This window comes from Salmo salar, chromosome ssa10 (genome assembly GCF_905237065.1).
Source record: "Salmo salar chromosome ssa10, Ssal_v3.1, whole genome shotgun sequence".
NCBI lineage: Eukaryota > Metazoa > Chordata > Actinopteri > Salmoniformes > Salmonidae > Salmo > Salmo salar.
Window position 1 is genome coordinate 113,723,560 of NC_059451.1, and position 18,304 is coordinate 113,741,863.

At 45.4% G+C, this 18,304-nt stretch overlaps 1 protein-coding gene across 3 annotated transcripts in view; it reads right to left on the reverse strand.

Annotated features, from left to right (window-relative positions):
* Positions 1-18,257, reverse strand: part of lrrk2 (leucine-rich repeat kinase 2) — a 77,652-nt gene extending 59,395 nt beyond the window's left edge. For 2 of the 3 annotated variants that reach the window (XM_014125704.2, XM_014125702.2), the window contains exons 1-20: positions 17,965-18,257; positions 17,245-17,330; positions 16,805-16,914; positions 14,843-14,931; positions 11,500-11,634; positions 10,566-10,700; positions 9,758-9,889; positions 9,463-9,582; positions 7,756-7,919; positions 7,539-7,621; positions 7,326-7,432; positions 6,977-7,106; positions 6,379-6,503; positions 5,984-6,117; positions 5,553-5,697; positions 4,112-4,251; positions 3,891-4,019; positions 3,558-3,737; positions 1,451-1,715; positions 1,032-1,220 (exon numbers count right to left, since the gene is read on the reverse strand). In XM_014125704.2, coding sequence (XP_013981179.2) covers positions 1,032-1,220; positions 1,451-1,715; positions 3,558-3,737; positions 3,891-4,019; positions 4,112-4,251; positions 5,553-5,697; positions 5,984-6,117; positions 6,379-6,503; positions 6,977-7,106; positions 7,326-7,432; positions 7,539-7,621; positions 7,756-7,919; positions 9,463-9,582; positions 9,758-9,889; positions 10,566-10,700; positions 11,500-11,634; positions 14,843-14,931; positions 16,805-16,914; positions 17,245-17,330; positions 17,965-18,103 — 2,737 coding nt within the window. In that variant the 5' untranslated portion in view covers positions 18,104-18,257. The remainder of the gene's footprint in view (positions 1-1,031; positions 1,221-1,450; positions 1,716-3,557; positions 3,738-3,890; positions 4,020-4,111; positions 4,252-5,552; positions 5,698-5,983; positions 6,118-6,378; positions 6,504-6,976; positions 7,107-7,325; positions 7,433-7,538; positions 7,622-7,755; positions 7,920-9,462; positions 9,583-9,757; positions 9,890-10,565; positions 10,701-11,499; positions 11,635-14,842; positions 14,932-16,804; positions 16,915-17,244; positions 17,331-17,964) is intronic. The other variant, XM_014125703.2, reaches the window with a different exon arrangement.
* Positions 18,258-18,304: the final 47 nt, after the last annotated feature.

An 18,304-nucleotide genomic window follows, 5' to 3' on the forward strand; every position in this document is an offset into this window, starting at 1 on the left:
AGGCTGGACTGAGGGCTTGTAGGCCTGTTGTAAGGCAGGTCCTCACCAGACAACGTCGCCTATGGGCACAAACCCACCGTCGCTGGACCAGACAGGACTGGCAAAAAGTGCTCTTCACTGACAAGTCGCGGTTTTGTTTCACCAGGGGTGATGGCCGGATTTGCGTTTATCGTCAAAGGAATGAGCGTTACACCGAAGCCTGTACTCTTGAGCGGGATCGATTTGGAGGTGGAGGGTCCGTCATGGTCTGGGGCGGTGTGTCACATCATCATTGGATTGAGCTTGTTGTCACTGCAGACAATCTCAACGCTGTGCGTTACAGGGAAGACATCCTCCTCCCTCATGTGGTACCCTTCCTGCAGGCTCATCCTGACATGACCCTCCAGCATGACAATGCCACAAGCTATACTGCTCATTCTGTGCGTGATTTCCTGCAAGACAGGAATGTCAGTGTTCTGCCATGGCCAGCGAAGAGCCCGGATTTCAATTCCATTGAGCACGTCTGGGACTTGTTGGATCAGAAGGTGAGGGCTAGGGCCATTCCACCAAGAAATGTCCAGGAACTTGCAGGTGCCTTGGTGGAAGAGTGGGTTAACATCTCACAGCAAGAACTGGCAAATCTGGTGCAAATGAGAAGGAGATGCACTGCAGTACTTAATGCAGCTGGTGGCCACACCAGATACTGACTGTTACTTTTGATTTTGACCCCCCCTTTGTTCAGGGACACATTATTCCATTTCTGTTAGTCACATGTTTGTGGAACTTGTTCAGTTTATGTCTCAGTTGTTGAATCTTGTTATGTTCATACACATATTTACACATGTTAAGTTTGCTGAAAATAAATGCACTTGACAGTGAGAGGAAGTTTCTTTTTTGCTGAGTTTATTAGATACCAAATAACCTTGTTTAACTTGTGGCTATTTCTTACCAAGTGATTCCATTGTGATTATCAAGACTGAGTAAACAGTTTGAAATAAACATGATTTGAAAGTTGACAAGGAGCGCTGTTCTGTGTGTCTCATGGTCCTCACCGTCACTCTCCATATCGTCGTTGAAGACCAGACTGTCCTCTAAAGACAGGAAGCTGGAGTCATCACTCTCGTCTGACATGTACCCAGAGGTAAGGCAGGGGTCAGCTCGAGAGCTGGGGGTCGAGGGGGTAGGGATCGTCTTACCCCTCTGGAAGGATAAAACGTACCGAGCTAAACATGCACCCTTACCTGAAAATATAACACAGAGAACACACATCCTTTATCCCAGGTTTTTGACCCAAATACATATGAACCCGTACTGTACATAACAACAACAAAAAAATTATATTCATTCTAGATTGGAAATGTGTAAGCAATATGATAGTTACAGCTTTCCTTCAAATAAGATATAGAGATCTACAGGAGAATCTAAGAAGGAGGGTCTATAACTGGAAATCAGCATCAGTGACTAGACTCACTTGTGCTGGAGCGTAGACTGTTGGCGCGACCTCGTTCAGACAGCAGGGGGATGAGCCAGGCAGCATCCACCCGACCCAGCCTGAACCCCCCCAGACAGAGGGCATTGTTGTTCAGGTCCAGCCCCAGACGCCCCAGTAGCTGGATGACCGCAGGGCCGTCCCCACGACGCACGCTGGCCCCCAGGGCACCACGCAGGTGCTGCTCATGGACCCCACGGCTGAGAAGCAGCACCACAAGCTCCAGAGGCCCGCCCTGCTCACACACCTGGGAGGGGATGCAGTGGGGAAGTGGTTGAGCGGGGAGGAGGGGGGTCGAAGGGCAACGCCTAGGAACTGAGTTCCCAAAGTGAAACTAATTGTGAAAATGTTTTGGGCCTGAAAGACCCAGAGGATAAGTTCATGATTTCATGTGTTATTTCATAGTTTTGATGTCTTCACTATTATTCTACAATGTAGAAAATAGTAAAAATAAAGAAAAACCTTTGAATGAGTAGGTGTGTCCAAACTCTTGACTGGTACTGTACATACAGTTGAAGTTGGAGGTTTACATACACTTAGGTTGGAGTCATTAAAACTCATTTTTTAACCACTCCGCAAATTTCTTATTAACAAACTATAGTTTTGGCAAGTCAGCTAGGACATCTACTTTGTGCATGACACAAGTAATTTTTCCAACAATGTTTCCAACAATCTGGGTTGGCGCCCCCCCTTGAGTTGTGCCGTGGCGGAGATCTTTGTGGGCTATACTCGGCCTTGTCTCAGGATGGTAAGTTGGTGGTTGAAGATATCCCTCTAGTGGTGTGGGGGCTGTGCTTTGGAAAAGTGGGTGTAGTTATATCCTGCCTATTTGGCCCTGTCCGGGGGTATCATCGGACGGGGCCACAGTGTCTCCCGACCCCTCCTGTCTCAGCCTCCAGTATTTATGCTGCAGTAGTTTATGTGTCGGGGGGCTAGGGTCAGTCTGTTATATCTGGAGTATTTCTCTTGTCTTATCCTGTGTCCTGTGTGAATTTAAGTATGCTTTCTAATTCTCTTTCTCCCTTTTTCTTTCTCAGAGGACCTGAGCCCGAGGACCATGCCTCAGGACTACCTGGCCTGATGACTCCTTGCTGTCCCCAGTCCACCTGGCCGGGCTGCTGCTCCAGTTTCAACTGTTCTGCCTGCGGCTATGGAACCCTGACCTGTTTACCGGACGTGCTACCTGTCCCAGACCTGCTGTTTTCAACTCTCTAGAGACAGCAGGAGCGGTAGAGATACTCTGAATGATCGGCTATGAAAAGCCAACTGACATTTACTCCTGAGGTGCTGACCTGTTGCACCCTCGACAACCACTGTGATTATTATTATTTGACCCTGCTGGTCATCTATGAACATTTGAACATCTTGGCCATGTTCTGTTATAATCTCCACCCGGCACAGCCAGAAGAGGACTGGCCACCCCTCATAGCCTGGTTCCTCTCTAGGTTTCTTCCTAGGTTCTGGCCTTTCTAGGGAGTTTTTCCTAGCCACTGTGCTTCTACACCTGCATTGCTTGCTGTTTGGGGTTTTAGGCTGGGTTTCTGTACAGCACTTTGTGACATCAGCTGATGTAAGAAGGGCTTTATAAATACATTTGATTGATTGGAATTGTTTATAGACAGATTATTTCACTTATGATTCACTGTATCACAATTCCAGTGGGTCAGAAGGTTACATACACTAAGTTGACTGTGCCTTTAAACAGCTTGGAACATTTTTGTGGAAGGCTACCCAAAATGTTTGACCCAAGTTAAACAATTTAAAGGCAATGCTACCAAATACTAATTGAGTGTATGTAAACTTCTGACCCACTGGGAATGTGAGCTGAAATAAATCATTCTCTCTACTATTTTTCTGACATTTCACATTCTTAAAATAAAGTGGTGATCCTAACTGACCTAAGACAGGGAATGTTTACTAGGATTAAATGTCAGGAATTGTGAAAAACTGAGTTGAAATGTATTTGGCTAAGGTGCATGTAAACTTCCAACTTCAACTGTACATACACACATACAGCTGTACATACACACATACAACTGTACATACACAGATCATATTTCATCAGATCCCCATAGAGATCATTGCTGACCTGGTATATGAGCGACTCGGTCTTGGTCTTCTTGTTGATGTCGGCTCCGAGCTGGATGAGACACTCAGCCATGAGCACATCCCCGTCCTTACAGGCCTTCTCCAGCATACTGTACCTCAGCTCTGCATCGCCACACATCTTGGACAGGGCCAGGCATGCAGCCTTACGCAGCTGGGAGAGCTAGAGGAAGAGAGAGAGACAAAGATGAGAGAGAGACAGAGAGAGGTGGGGAGATAATGGGGGGAGAAGGGGAAGTTATGAGATGGGTAAGGAAGGAAGAAGACCAAGGATTACAGAGTATGAAAACAGACACACAGAAACACACACGCTTACCGGGTAGCTGCACCGGTCGGGTGGTTCTTCTTTGAGCTGGAGGAAGATCTGTCTGTCAAAGCCTTCCCTCTGCAGCTCCCCTGCTGCCCCTGAGCAGGCGTCCAGCATTCGAAGGGCCACCTGGAACCCCTATTTAGTAAAAACAAATGTTTGTCATTAATTGAAATAACTGGTAATCTTCTAGACTAATATGGCTTTGAGGACCATAGAGGATTACTCACCTTTAACAGCATCTCTGTGTCCTCTCTGTACTGCAGAAGACTGGTAACGAGAACAGACGCCAGGACGGGAACTATCATTCTGGACAGCTTCTTCTTAGACACAAGGCAGTAGAGGAGGTTTAGGCCCCAGTAGTGTATTTCTATTGAAGACGCAGGAAGGGAGTCAGTGTATTTCTATTGAAGAGGCAGGAAGGGAGTCAGTGTATTTCTATTGAAGAGGCAGGAAGGGAGTCAGTGTATTTCTATTGAAGAGGCAGGAAGGGAGTCAGTGTATTTCTATTGAAGAGGCGGGAAGGGAGTCAGTGTATTTCTATTGAAGAGGCAGGAAGGGAGTCAGTGTATTTCTATTGAAGAGGCAGGAAGGGAGTCAGTGTAGTTCTATTGAAGAGGTGGGAAGGGAGTCAGTGTAGTTCTATTGAAGAGGCAGGAAGGGAGTCAGTGTATTTCTATTGAAGAGGCAGGAAGGGAGTCAGTGTATTTCTATTGAAGAGGCAGGAAGGGAGTCAGTGTATTTCTATTGAAGAGACAGGAAGGAAGTCAGTGTATTTCTATTGAAGAGGCGGGAAGGGAGTCAGTGTATTTCTATTGAAGAGGCGGGAAGGGAGTCAGTGTATTTCTATTGAAGAGGCGGGAAGGGAGTCAGTGTATTTCTATTGAAGAGACAGGAAGGGAGTCAGTGTATTTCTATTGAAGAGGCAGGAAGGGAGTCAGTGTATTTCTATTGAAGAGGCAGGAAGGGAGTCAGTGTATTTCTATTGAAGAGGCGGGAAGGGAGTCAGTGTAGTTCTATTGAAGAGGCGGGAAGGGAGTCAGTGTATTTCTATTGAAGAGGCAGGAATGGAGTCAGTGTAATTCTATTGAAGAGGCAGGAAGGGAGTCAGTGTATTTCTATTGAAGAGACAGGAAGGGAGTCAGTGTATTTCTATTGAAGAGACAGGAAGGAAGTCAGTGTATTTCTATTGAAGAGACAGGAAGGAAGTCAGTGTATTTCTATTGAAGAGGCGGGAAGGGAGTCAGTGTATTTCTATTGAAGAGGCGGGAAGGGAGTCAGTGTATTTCTATTGAAGAGGCAGGAAGGGAGTCAGTGTATTTCTATTGAAGAGGCAGGAAGGGAGTCAGTGTATTTCTATTGAAGAGGCAGGAAGGGAGTCAGTGTAGTTATATTGAAGAGGCGGGAAGGGAGTCAGTGTAGTTATATTGAAGAGGCGGGAAGGGAGTCAGTGTATTTCTATTGAAGAGGCAGGAAGGGAGTCAGTGTATTTCTATTGAAGAGGCAGGAAGGGAGTCAGTGTAGTTATATTGAAGAGGCGGGAAGGGAGTCAGGGACAGAGCCTTTATGTCTCTGCTTTACTTGTCTTTATTCACATTACTTGACAGGGACAATCCACATTGATCGCCATTTCTGTAAACGTGCCAGATTTAGCAAGCAGTACTCTCTCACCTCGTTCCCTAGGGAACATCTGTAGTGTGTGCAGCACAGTGTCTATCGCCCCCTGTTGACAGAGCAGGTCTACAGCACCAGAGCAGTCAGCCAGGGCAGACAGAACACGCAGGCCACACTCCTGGATGGCTGCACTGCTAATAAACTACCTCACAAACAACAAAAAGGTATATATTTTAAGGTGAGTCTATTACTAACAAGGATAACTGTGAATTCTAGGGACCAGGGATTGTATTCCTAAATTGTCTCAGATTAGGAGTGCTGATCTAGTAACAGTTTTAGGATGTGCCTTTTAGATCACAACAGATAAGATTACAGGGACAGGGTGGACCTGATCCTTGATCAATACTCCTACGGAGATGCTTTGTGACCACGGGCCCTGATTTGATGGGGTGATATGATGGGGTGATTTGATGGGTTGATATGATTACCCTGTTGAGCGTCTCTAGGTAGACTGTGTGGGCCCCCTCCACCACACTCTGGTTCTTCTGCACCCTCAGAGACACGTCCACTGTGTCTGGATCAGCCACAGACACACCGTGATCAGACACCCGCAAACTTCTATCTGCTCAAACACACAAAAGATGACCGAAAATACATTCAGATTTCATTAGCTAAATACAGCTGACTAAGACAAAAGGACTCTCTAGCAGTCTTGCTTTGGGCACTATGGCTGGAGCTTGATACACGTATGTACACGTATGCACACTCGAAAATGCTTCAACCCTTGTGAACACGTACACATACCTAAATACTTTTAAAAACACATGTAAATACTTGAACACTTGTACACCATAAGTGTTGACTGTCTATGTGCGTCTCCTACCAGGACAGAGGAAGGCCAGGCTGGCCCTCAGAGCTTCCAGCTGGACCTCAGGTATGAAGTTATGGGCCTTCATGGCCCTAAGAATCTGACCCATGGCCATGTTCAGTTCATCCAGACTGGCCGTCCTACAGAGAGAGGCAAGGGACATCAGTGGTACCCTAGACCAGTGGTTCCCAAACTGTGGGGACCACTGGTCCCCCCCCAATAAAAACAATAATACTTTTTAAGGAAGTCAGTCAGGCTTACTCTTGAAAGTTGTAATAGTAGAAAGCACAAGGTGCAATTTCGAAATTGGGCAGTGCATCATCAGTTCCTCTTTTTTATGTTAGTCATTACATACCTTCAAACTAGAGCAGTGATTGTCAGCCCGGAGTACTGATAACGCAAACTAACAAGTTTGGAACATTCTGTTAACCTGTATTTATATTGAATATTTTCATTGCGATAAAATCTGTTTTGTAAGACAGCCCTGTTCCACAAGAGAAACCTGATCTGCAAGTAGGAACCTCTTCAGAAGTTGACTGATGTAATTAGACTAAGCCCGCAACTGGAATGCATAAATGTCAGTTGAAATCATGTCAGTTGAAATGATTCCAACCTTCCCTTGAAGAGCAGGTGGAGCAGTTTACATCCACCCGCGGAGACCTCTGGAGAGGACAGATGTCTCTTCATCATCTCCACCACGTTCACATGGAGGCCGTTGGACAACAACAGAGACTGCATTTTACCTGCAAATACACACACACACACACACACACACACACACACACACACACACACACACACACACACACACACACACACACACACACACACACACACACACACACAGACACACACAAGCTGTTAAATCTTCTGCAGTAATAAGCAGAGGCTGAAGCCTGACCTGACTGGACGTCACCTCAGACAGTTGATGGGTAGTAACAGGAGCTAGGAGTCTGACTCACTATTGTAGGTGATGAGCGTTCCCATGGCGCTGGCAGCAGCCTGGAACACCCCAGGGGAGGAGGAGTGGAGCAGCATGGCAGCCATGATCTGTCTGTGGACTGTTGTCCTGGGGAGCACACCATCACTGTCAATCACAATACCAGCAAGATTGTAAACGCTAAAGTGAATGGTCAATGACAATACCATGAGGAAAGCTCATGCTAACGGACTACCTTCCGTCTTGCTCTTCTGTGGAATGGTGCCATGACTCGCTGCCATACAATAGCAGGCTGTGTATGGCCCAACATGCAGCTTCCTAGGGGGAGATGGTTAGAAACAGAAAGAGAGAGATGAGGACAAACAGAAAGAGGGAAGAGTAGTAGGACAGTGACTAAAATGTCAATATAAGACTAGCTAATAGATGTGTGATATAAAGTGCTGAGGACTTACCTGCACTGTGGAATCGGCAGCATGGACCTCCAGAGCTCTGCAGCAGGCCTGCATCCAGCACAACCCCACATCATCCACCACCTCCTCCTTCCCTCTGTTCTCCTCCGCCTCTCCCTCCTCCATCCCTTCATTCACCACAGCTTTGCTCTGCACTATGGTTTGAGCTGAGTGGATGAGAAACAGGAAACAACAGTGGTGAGCCAGGTGTAAAGAAAGATATGTGTGTGTGTTTCAAGTTTCATTAGCCGTATCTACGCGTGGTATACACCGTCCAACGAAATGCTTACAACAGTAAGAGGTAATAAAATATAAGAATATGGTCTCCCGAGTGGAGCAGCGGTCTAAGACACTGCAGTGCTTGAGCCATCACTACAGCTCCGGGTTCGATCCCGGGCTGAGGCCCAGCGTTGTCCGCGTTAGGGGAGGGTTTGGCCGGCCGGGATGTCCTTTTCCCATGGCGCTGTAGCGACTCCTGTGGCGGGCCGGGCGCAATGCACCCTGACACGGTCGCCAGTTGGAAGGTGTTTCCTCTGATACATTGGTGCGGCTGGCTTCCAGGTTAAGCGAGCAGTGTGTCAAGAAGCAGCTTGGCAGGGTTGTGTTTCTGGGGTCGCCCGGTTCTCGACCTTCGCCTCTCCCGAGTCCGTACGGGAGTTGCAGAGATGGGACAAGACTGTAACTACCAATTGGATACCACGAAATTGGGGAGAAAAAGTAAAATAAAAAAATAAGAAGAATATGAACGTAAATGGTTCAGTAGAATATATCCAATATTTTAAGTATAATACAAGGCACAATTTATAGTCCAATATTTACTTGTGCTTTGAGGAAGGGGGGGGGGGCTAGTGTAGAAACTGAGCAGTATAGTAAGAGTCTGGTAGCAACAGTTGTGATGTGTGTGTAGCATGAATGTTTGTGTGTGTGTGTGTGTGTGTGTGTGTGTGTGTGTGTGTGTGTGTGTGTGTGTGTGTGTGTGTGCTAAGTTATGGAGAATCAGAGCAGGTGGTCAGGCCAGTTCATGTGTTCAGCAGTCTGATGTCTTGTAGATAGCCTGTTAGTATCAGACCTCATGCTCCGATACCGTCTGAACGACGGTAAGGGACAGAACAGCTTGTGACTGGGCTGTGTGGGGTCCTTGATGATGCTGTGTGCCTTCCTCAGGCACCGTTCTAGGTAGATGACCTGAATGGGTGGGAGCACGGTCCCAGTGATGTACTGGGCCGTCTTCACCACCCCCTGGAGGGCCTTGTGGTCGTGGATGGAGCAATTCCCATACCAGGCCGTGGTAAACCGGCAGGATGCTCTCGATGGTGCAGCGGTAGTATTTGGAGAGGATCCGGGACGGCATGCTGAATTTCTTCCGGTGCTTTAGGAAATAGATGTTGCTACTTCTTGACAACTTAGAACTTGTGACTCTTTTTACTGCTGTCCCGTTGATGTGGATAGGGGCATATTCGCCCATATGCTTCCTGAAGTCAACAATCAACTCCTTTGTTTTGCTGACATTGAGGGACAGTTTGTTGTCATGACACCACAATGCCAGTTCACTTACCTCCTCCCTTTAGGCTGACTTGTTGTCACTGTAGGCCTAAAACCGTGGTGTAGTCAACAAACTGTGTGTGTGTGTGTGTGTGTGTGTGTGTGTGTGTGTGTGTGTGTGTGTGTGTGTGTGTGTGTGTGTGTGTGTGTGTGTGTGTGTGAACTCACTGAGGGCAGCCAGACAGGAGAGCGCAGCAGCTTGTAGAGTGGCGTTCTCAGGGTAAGTCAAACAGGCTCTTACAGTGACCCTATGCACCCCATTCAGCACCAGAATACTACAATATCTTTCTGAAAGAGAAAAATTTAACTATTAGTGAGGGGTGTGTTTGTGGTGTCCGGGGGGTTTCCCCAGCCTCATCGCTCAACTTTACAGCATGTTGCAGGGCTGTCGTGTGGCTGAAAAACAAATAAAGTATTTTGGCTTTAAATCCTACTGCTCATGACCTCTGACCCTGGAACTGACCTGATGTAAACTTCCTGAACAGACAGCAGCCGACCTCCTGCAGTGCCTCGACCTCTGGGAACGACTCCATGGCTCCAGCCACCACACTGTAACACCTCTCTCCCCCTGACATCAGGATCTCCACATTACTGGCTACGATTGATTGAATGATAGATAGGGTATCAATGAAGTATTAATCTAAGGGAAACTCAATGTCAGCAGCAAATGAAACAGACAAGTAGGGTTGCCGAATTCTGGTAACTTTCTCAAAAGTCCCAGATTTTCCAGAAATCCAGGTTGGAGCCTGGAGGATTCCCGGATTGCTTACTTATTACCTCCTGATTCCATCTTCCAACTAGGATTTCTGGCAAACCTGGGAATTTTGAGAAAGTTGCCAGAATTGTGCAACCCTACAGAAAAGAAAACACAAAAAAGAATACAATCTGAAAAAGAAGTGGCATGATACACGAGGTACACAGACGTCAGAGAACACCAACAACAACGTGGTGATTTCTCATACCACACAGAAAACAGCCTTGACATTGGATCAACTCAAATGAAGATAATCATTGTGAGGAGTGAGACAAGCCCATAACTATATATGTACTGAGAAAATCTACCAATCTCTGAGAAAAGGCTCAAATCTAACTAATTGTTTTCAGTGGGCCTAGCAGCCAGAATAGAAATGACAAATAATTGATTTGGCCCCTCAACATACTGTCCTAGAAAGGAATGTGAGAAAAATATGAGAGGAAAGAGAAAAAGCAGCAGAGAGGGGTGGGGGGGGGTAAACAGACAAGTTTTGTATTCTTCTTCATTGGGGACTTACCAGGACCTGCTAGAGGAAGGAGCACCTTCATGGCCTGCAGAAACAGGTCTTCACTGTCGTGAAAACGCTGGAGAGCACCTAGAACCACACTGTGGTCCTGGTTCTCCAGAAACTCTACCAGGTCGTCATCAGACACTGCCAACACAGAGATGCACACAACATCAGTCAGAGTATGAAGGAATATGCCTGAAAAATCCCAGGACACATTAAAAAATCCCCAAAGTACTTCTTTGCAGATTTTGATAGCAAGGCAAAATCCCCAATTTGCAGTGCAGCCTAGGTATCTCCACTGGCGACGAGGTATCTCCACTGGCGACGAGGTATCTCCACTGGCGACGAGGTATCTCCACTGGCGACTAGGTATCTACACTGGTGACTAGGTATCTACACTGAGTGAACAATACATTAAGAACACCTGCTCTTTCCATGACATAGACTGACCAGGTGAATCCAGGTGAAAACTATGATCTTGATGTCACTTGTTAAATCCACTTTAATTAATGTAGATGAAGAGGAGAAGACAGGTTAAACAAGGATTTTTAAGCCTCAAAACAATTGAGACATGGATTGTGTGTGTGTGCACTTCAGAGGGTGAATGGGCAAGACAAAATATTGAAGTAACTTTGAATGGGGTATGGTAGTAGGTACCAGGCACACCGGTTTGTGTCAAGAACTACAACGCTTCTGGGTTTTCACAATCAACAGTTTCCTGTGTCTATCAAGAATGGTCCACCACCCAAAGGACATCCAGCCAACTTGACACAAATGCGGGAAGCATTGCAGTCAACATGGTCCAGCATCCCTGTGGAACGCTTTCGACACCTTGTAGAGTCCATGCCCTGACGAATTGAGGCTGTTCTGGGGCAAAAGAGGGGGTGCAACTAAATTTTGGGAAGGTGTTCCTAATGTTTTGTAGACTCAGTGTATAGCTCACCTCTGTCCAGCAGCAGCTGGAGACCACGGCAGCCCTGAATCTGAACCTCCTCACTGGAGGGGAAAGTCTTCATCCCCTCAACGATCAAACTAAACACATCCTCTTCCTCATCCCGAATCAACAACACGATGACATCTAGACACAGAGAAAAAAACTTCTGGTGACACTTGAATTGAATCTGACCCCGCAGTGCTAATGTTTTATCACTTGTTATAAGCGATGTATGAGCCTTATTAATGTCTCGTCAAAAGGCTTCTATAATGTTGTGTATCAAAATATAGACTTATTTACACAGGATCGTAGTCTTTTCGATGCTGGTTAAGGACACTTTGACCTTTCGCCCATAGAGGAACTGAAAGTACCTAGGTTTACTTCCTACCTTCTACAGTGGGGAAAAAAGTATTTGATCCCCTGCTGATTTTGTACATTTGTCCACTTACAAAGAAATGATCAGGCTATAATTTCAATGGTTGGTTTACTTGAACAGTGAGAGACAGAATAACAAACAAAAAAATCCAGAAAAAACGCATGTCAAAAATGTTATTATTTTAATGAGGGAAATAAGTATTTGACCCCTCTGCAAAACATGACTTGGTGGCAAAACCCTTGTTGGCAATCACAGAGGTCAGACGTTTCTTGTAGTTGGCCACCAGGTTTGCACACATCTCAGGAGGGATTTTGTCCCACTCCTCTTTGCAGATCTTCTCCAAGTCATTAAGGTTTCGAGGCTGACGTTTGGCAACTCGAACCTTCAGCTCCCTCCACAGATTTTCTATGGGATTAAGGTCTGGAGACTGGCTAGGCCACTCCAGGACCTTAATGTGCTTCTTCTTGAGCCACTCCTTTGTTGCCTTGGCCGTGTGTTTTGGGTCATTGTCATGCTGGAATACCCATCCACGACCCATTTTCAATGCCCTGGCTGAGGGAAGGATGTTCTCACCCAAGATTTGACGGTACATGGCCCCGTCCATCGTCCCTTTGATGCGGTGAAGTTGTCCTGTCTCCTTAGCAGAAAAACACCCCCAAAGCATAATATTTCCACCTCCATGTTTGACGGTGGAGATGGTGTTCTTGGGGTCATAGGCAGCATTCCTCCTCCTCCAAACACGGCGAGTTGAGTTGATGCCAAAGAGCTCCATTTTGGTCTCATCTGACCACAACACTTTCACCCAGATGTCCTCTGAATCATTCAGATGTTCATTGGCAAACTTCAGACGGGCATGTGTATGTGCTTTCTTGAGCAGGAGGACCTTGCGGGCGCTGCAGGATTTCAGTCCTTCACGGCGTAGTGTGTTACCAATTGTTTTCTTGGTGACTATGGTCCCAGCTGCCTTGAGATCATTGACAAGATCCTCCTGTGTAGTTCTGGGCTGATTCCTCACTGTTCTCATGATCATTGCAACCCCACGAGGTGAAATCTTGCATGGAGCCCCAGGCCGAGGGATATTGACAGTTCTTTTGTGTTTCTTCCATTTGCGAATAATCGCACCAAATGTTGTCACCTTCTCACCAAGCTGCTTGGCGATGGTCTTGTAGCCCATTCCAGCCTTGTGTAGGTCTACAATCTTGTCCCTGACATCCTTGGAGAGCTCCTTGGTCTTGGCCATGGTGGAGAGTTTGGAATCTGATTGATTGATTGCTTCTGTGGACAGGTGTCTTTTATACAGGTAACAAGCTGCGGTTAGGAGCACTCCCTTTAAGAGTGTGCTCCTAATCTCAGCTCGTTACCTGTATAAAAGACACCTGGGAGCCAGAAATCTTTCTGATTGAGTGGGGGTCAGATACTTATTTCCCTCATTAAAATGCAAATCAATTTATAACATTTTTGGCATGCGTTTTTCTGGATATTTTTGTTGTTATTCTGTCTCTCACTGTTCAAATAAACCTACCATTAAAATTTTAGACTGATCCTTTCATTATCAGTGGGAAAACATACAAAATCAGCAGGGGATCAAATACTTTTTTCCCCCACTGTAAATACCTCCCCCCCAAGGACAGTCCTGGAAACCATGTGCTGTGTGTGCACATTTCTGTCTTGCTTAACCTTCACTTAATACTGATACTGTACTGTGCCTTTGACTAAAGAGAGGGTTGGAGTGGTGGGGAGGGGAGGGGGGACCACGTGACCTAATTAAATTTGCTGCATTCTAAGGGCTCCTTGGCAACCATGAGTATGATGTCATATCTATTACATGATCTGTCAATAACTGAAAGGAATTGACTGAGAGCGGAAATCGACAGACAGAGCGACTTTGAGATGAGATACGCCGAGTTAGACAATATGATGAATTGTGTATCTTGATGACAGATAAATAGAGAGGACACTATTGGCCTGAGGGCTGGTAGTGGAGTACAGGTACAAGACATGGACAATTTAAACATTGTCTGATAGTATAATATACCACTTGTTTTTGCAGTTTGTGCCTGTAATGGGGGGGCTGCCATTCCTATCTCTTGATCACGATCGGAACGTCCCCTCCTTACAGACACAAAGTGCAAAAACAAGTGATACACTGTCATGTTTGTCTGTTTACTGTACTCCACTACAAGCAACAAGTGATATGACTTGGTATGATATGGCGGTCATGTGTATATGCCATGTTTACAGGCCTTGAATTCCTTAACAATAACGCCTTAAAGAGATTCTCCGGTACTTTTGTATACTTTTCAGCCAGCAGTTCTGAAAGTAGTCTCTGAAAATGTAGTACTGTCACATATTGTCTATGCAGATATTGTATGATGGTACGCTCTTGTCGCAGTGTCTGTAGTTTTGCTGTAGGGCTGCGTTTACACAGATACACTACATGGTCAAAAGTAGGTGGACAACCCCTTCAAATTAGTAGATTTGGCTAATTCAGCCACACCCGTTGCTGACAGATGTATAAAATCGAGCACACAGCCATGCAATCTCCATAGTCAAACATTGGCAATTGAATGCCTCGTACTTTAACTTAGTATACTGCAAAGAGCTCCTGTATGTACATGCCGACGGCTCATTCTGAGGTTAACCTGGCACTGCATGCTGGTATCTTAATGTCTTTTTTGTTAGGAATCATTTGTGTGTACTAGACTGATCTAGTGACTTTTTAACAACTACCATAACATATTTCTAGTTGAGTGACTCTGCTCCCAGAAGTCTATGGCCCATTGTTATCTTGAGTCATGGGAGGTGGGTGAAACTGTTGTAGAATGACCTCCAGATAGGAGAAAGATATATTACATATTTATATAATAGCATATAAAAAGAGCTGACTAAGACCCAGTGGTCAAATAAATAATTGCTGCATTAAACCTGCAAGAGGTAGTTCTTCTCCTGTCCTTTTCAAAATATGCTTTATTGTACCTGATCTGAGGAGCAGAGCCAGTGCCCTGAGCCCAACCATCATCACTCTGCAGTCTCCACTGTGCTGGGACAACACCTTAAGGATCTGCCTGGAAATCATACACAGGGTAAAACATAGTGGGGTGAGCACATATAAAATCACACACGTGCACACAAACACACAAATAGTATGCACGTGCACACACAATTTTCTATTCAGTTTTTGCACCAACAGCAGCGAACAGTGTCTTAACAATAGGTTTCTTTTGCATTGGTGCCCTTTCGATTCCCTGTGTGGCTTTGGACTTCCTTCCTTGTGGTTCCTGTACAGACAGAATGGAACAACAAAACAAGGACAACTCCTCCTACCCACAAATACCCTCAATATCCTGAGTTAGCTGGATGAACACATACTGCAAGGACATACAGAGCATTCGGAAAGTATTCCGACCCCTTGACTTTTTCCACATTTTGTTACATTACAGCCTTATTCTAAAATTGATTAAATAATTGTTTTCCCCTCATCAATCTACACACAATACCCCATAGCGACAATGCAAAAACTAAACAATTTTTTTTTTTACATTTTTGCAAATGTATTAAAGACAAAAACGGAAATATCACATTTACATAAGTATTCAGACCCTTTACTCAGTACTTTGTTGAAGCACCCTTGGCAGCGATTACAGCCTTGAGTTTTCTTGGGTATGAAGCTACAAACTTGGCACACCTGTATTTGAGAAGCTCCTCCCATTCTTCTCTGCAGATCCACTCAAGCTCTATCAGGTTGGAATGGGTGAGCGTTGCTGCACAGCTATTTTCAGTTCTCTCCAGAGATGTTCAATCAGATTCAAGTCCGGACTCTAGCTGGGCCGCTCAAGGACATTCAAAGACTTTTCCCAAAGCCACTCCTGTGTTGTCTTGGCTGAGTGCTTAGGGTCATTGTCCTGTTGGAAGGTGAACATTTCCCCCAGTCTGAGGTCCTGAGCGCTCTGGAGCAGGATCTCTCTGTACTTTGCACCGTTCATCTTTCCCTCGATTCTGACTAGTCTCCCCGTCCCTGCCGCTGAAAAACATCCCCACAGCATGATGCTGCCACCACTATGCTTCACAGTAGCGATGATGCCAGGTTTCCTCCAGACGTGACGCTTGGCATTCAGGCCAGTTCAATCTTGGTTTCATCAAACCAGAGAATCTTGTTTCTCATGGTCTGAGAGTCTTTAGGTGCCTTTTGGCAAACTCCAAGCAGGTTGTCATGTGCCTTTTACTGAGTAGTGGCTTCCATCTGGCCACTCTACCATAAAGGCCTGATTGGTGGAATGCTGCAGAGATGGTTGTCCTTCTGGAAGGTTCTCCCATCTCCACAGAGGAACTCTGTCAGAGTGACCATCGGGTTCTTGGTCACCTTCCTGACCAACGCCCTTCTCCCCCGATCGTTCAGTTTGGCCGGGCGGCCAGCACTAGGAAGAGTCTTGGTGGTTCAAAACTTCTTCCATTTAAGAATGATGGAGACATTTTTTGGTACCCTTCCCCAGATCTTTGCCTCAACACAATCCTGTCTCAGAGCTGTACAGACAATTCCTTCGACCTCAGGGCTTGGTCTTTGCTCTGATATTCACTGTCAACTGTGGGAGCTTATATAGACAGGTGTGTGCCTTTCTAAATTATGTCATTGAATTTACCACAGGTGGACTCCAATCAAGTTGTAGACACATCTCAAGGATGATCAATGGAAACAGGATGCACCTGAGCTCAATTTTGAATCTCATAAGGTATGTCTGTTTTTAATTTTTAATACATTTGCTAAAATTTCTAAAAAACAGTTTTTATCTTTGTCATTATGGGGTATTGTGTGTAGATTGACGGGGAAAATGTTTTATTTAATCAATTTTAGGATAAGGCTGTAACGTAACAAAATTTGTAAAAAGTCAATGGGTCTGAATACTTTCCGAAAGCACTGTAAGGGGGTCTTCCACTACTTACTGATGCACTCCAAGTACCTCCCAGTCTTTCCCTGCTCCCAGGGGACTGACCAGTGAGTCCAAGGTGGAAGGACATATCTCCATCAGCCGACACAGCAACGACCATCCCACCTGCAGGAAAAATAGATATTTTACAAATAAACTGTATACTGTAGAAATAAAATGACTGGTTACACTTTACAAGACAGTTTACATATTCCTGTAAGTCTAGTCAAGTACAGTTTAAGTACAGCATAACAACAAGTCGTTAGAATATCACACACTAGAGCTCGAATGTAAAGTCTGACCCTGATAGATGCGGTCATGTGACCCAAGCAGGTGTTTAGTCACACTCCTATCCAGGCCTTCTGTTTGATTAGTACTACAGTACAACTGTATTATATGTGTAAAGACAATAGCGCACAGCTGGCTGATGATCAGTGAGTTGTGATAATGGGTTACCTGTTGCACCCCTCTGCTGTTGCTGTAAGTCGACAACACCACCATAAGAGGCCCATGGACATCTTTATCCTCAAATAGCTCTGCTGCTGACAGGAAAGATTAGAGAGGAGAGGAGAGACAGGGGAGAGAGCAGACAGAGGAGAGACAGAGGAGAGGGGGGACAGAGGAGAGGAGAGACGGGGAGAGGAGAGAAAAGAGAGATAGGGGAGAGATAAGACAGACAGGGGAGAGATAAGACAGACAGGGGAGAGATAAGACAGACAGGGGAGAGATAAGACAGACAGGGGAGAGGAGAGAGAGTGGAGGAGAGACAGAGGAGAGGAGGAAAGGGACAGGAGAGACAGAAGAGAGGGACAGGAGAGACAGAGGAGAGGGACAGGAGAGACAGAGAGGAGAGACAGAGGAGAGGGAGAGGGGAGGGCGAGGAGAGAGCAGAAGAGGTAATGACATGTTCTTTCAGTTCAATAATGAGCTAAAACTGACATGCTCATTTATATTTTTAACTGGGTGTAACTTCAACAATTGCCTGGCTTAGATAGATGAGAATAACAGAAGTCTGAATTTGACACTTTGAACATATAAACATCTGTTCTACAGTAAGTACACTGCACAGAGAGATTAAACACAAATGCACAATCAGTAGGAAACTATAAATTGGTATACATGATGGAAAATAGTATTAAATATTCTAGTAAATAACTATAATGTATGGTTTATTACCACAGTCATCTGTGTGCGCCAGGAAAAGAAGGTCTTGGATGATCTGAACCAGGGTACTCAACTGCTTCCCCTCCTGTAGGTTTTTCAATCTCACTAATAGTTTTTTCAATCTTTCTTCCAGTTCCTCCTTATTAACCATGGTATTTGATATGTTGTTCGATAAATGAAGACTTTAAATGCATGTATCTATTGTTACAATCCTCCAAAAGCAACAACGTTGCACTGATACTGTCACTTGCAGCCATTGAAGACACACTAACAATGTAACTGAACGCATAGCATAATACGGCAGCTGACCCACATTTAGAAGTTGTCGTACTAGTACTTCTCAAATTCCATT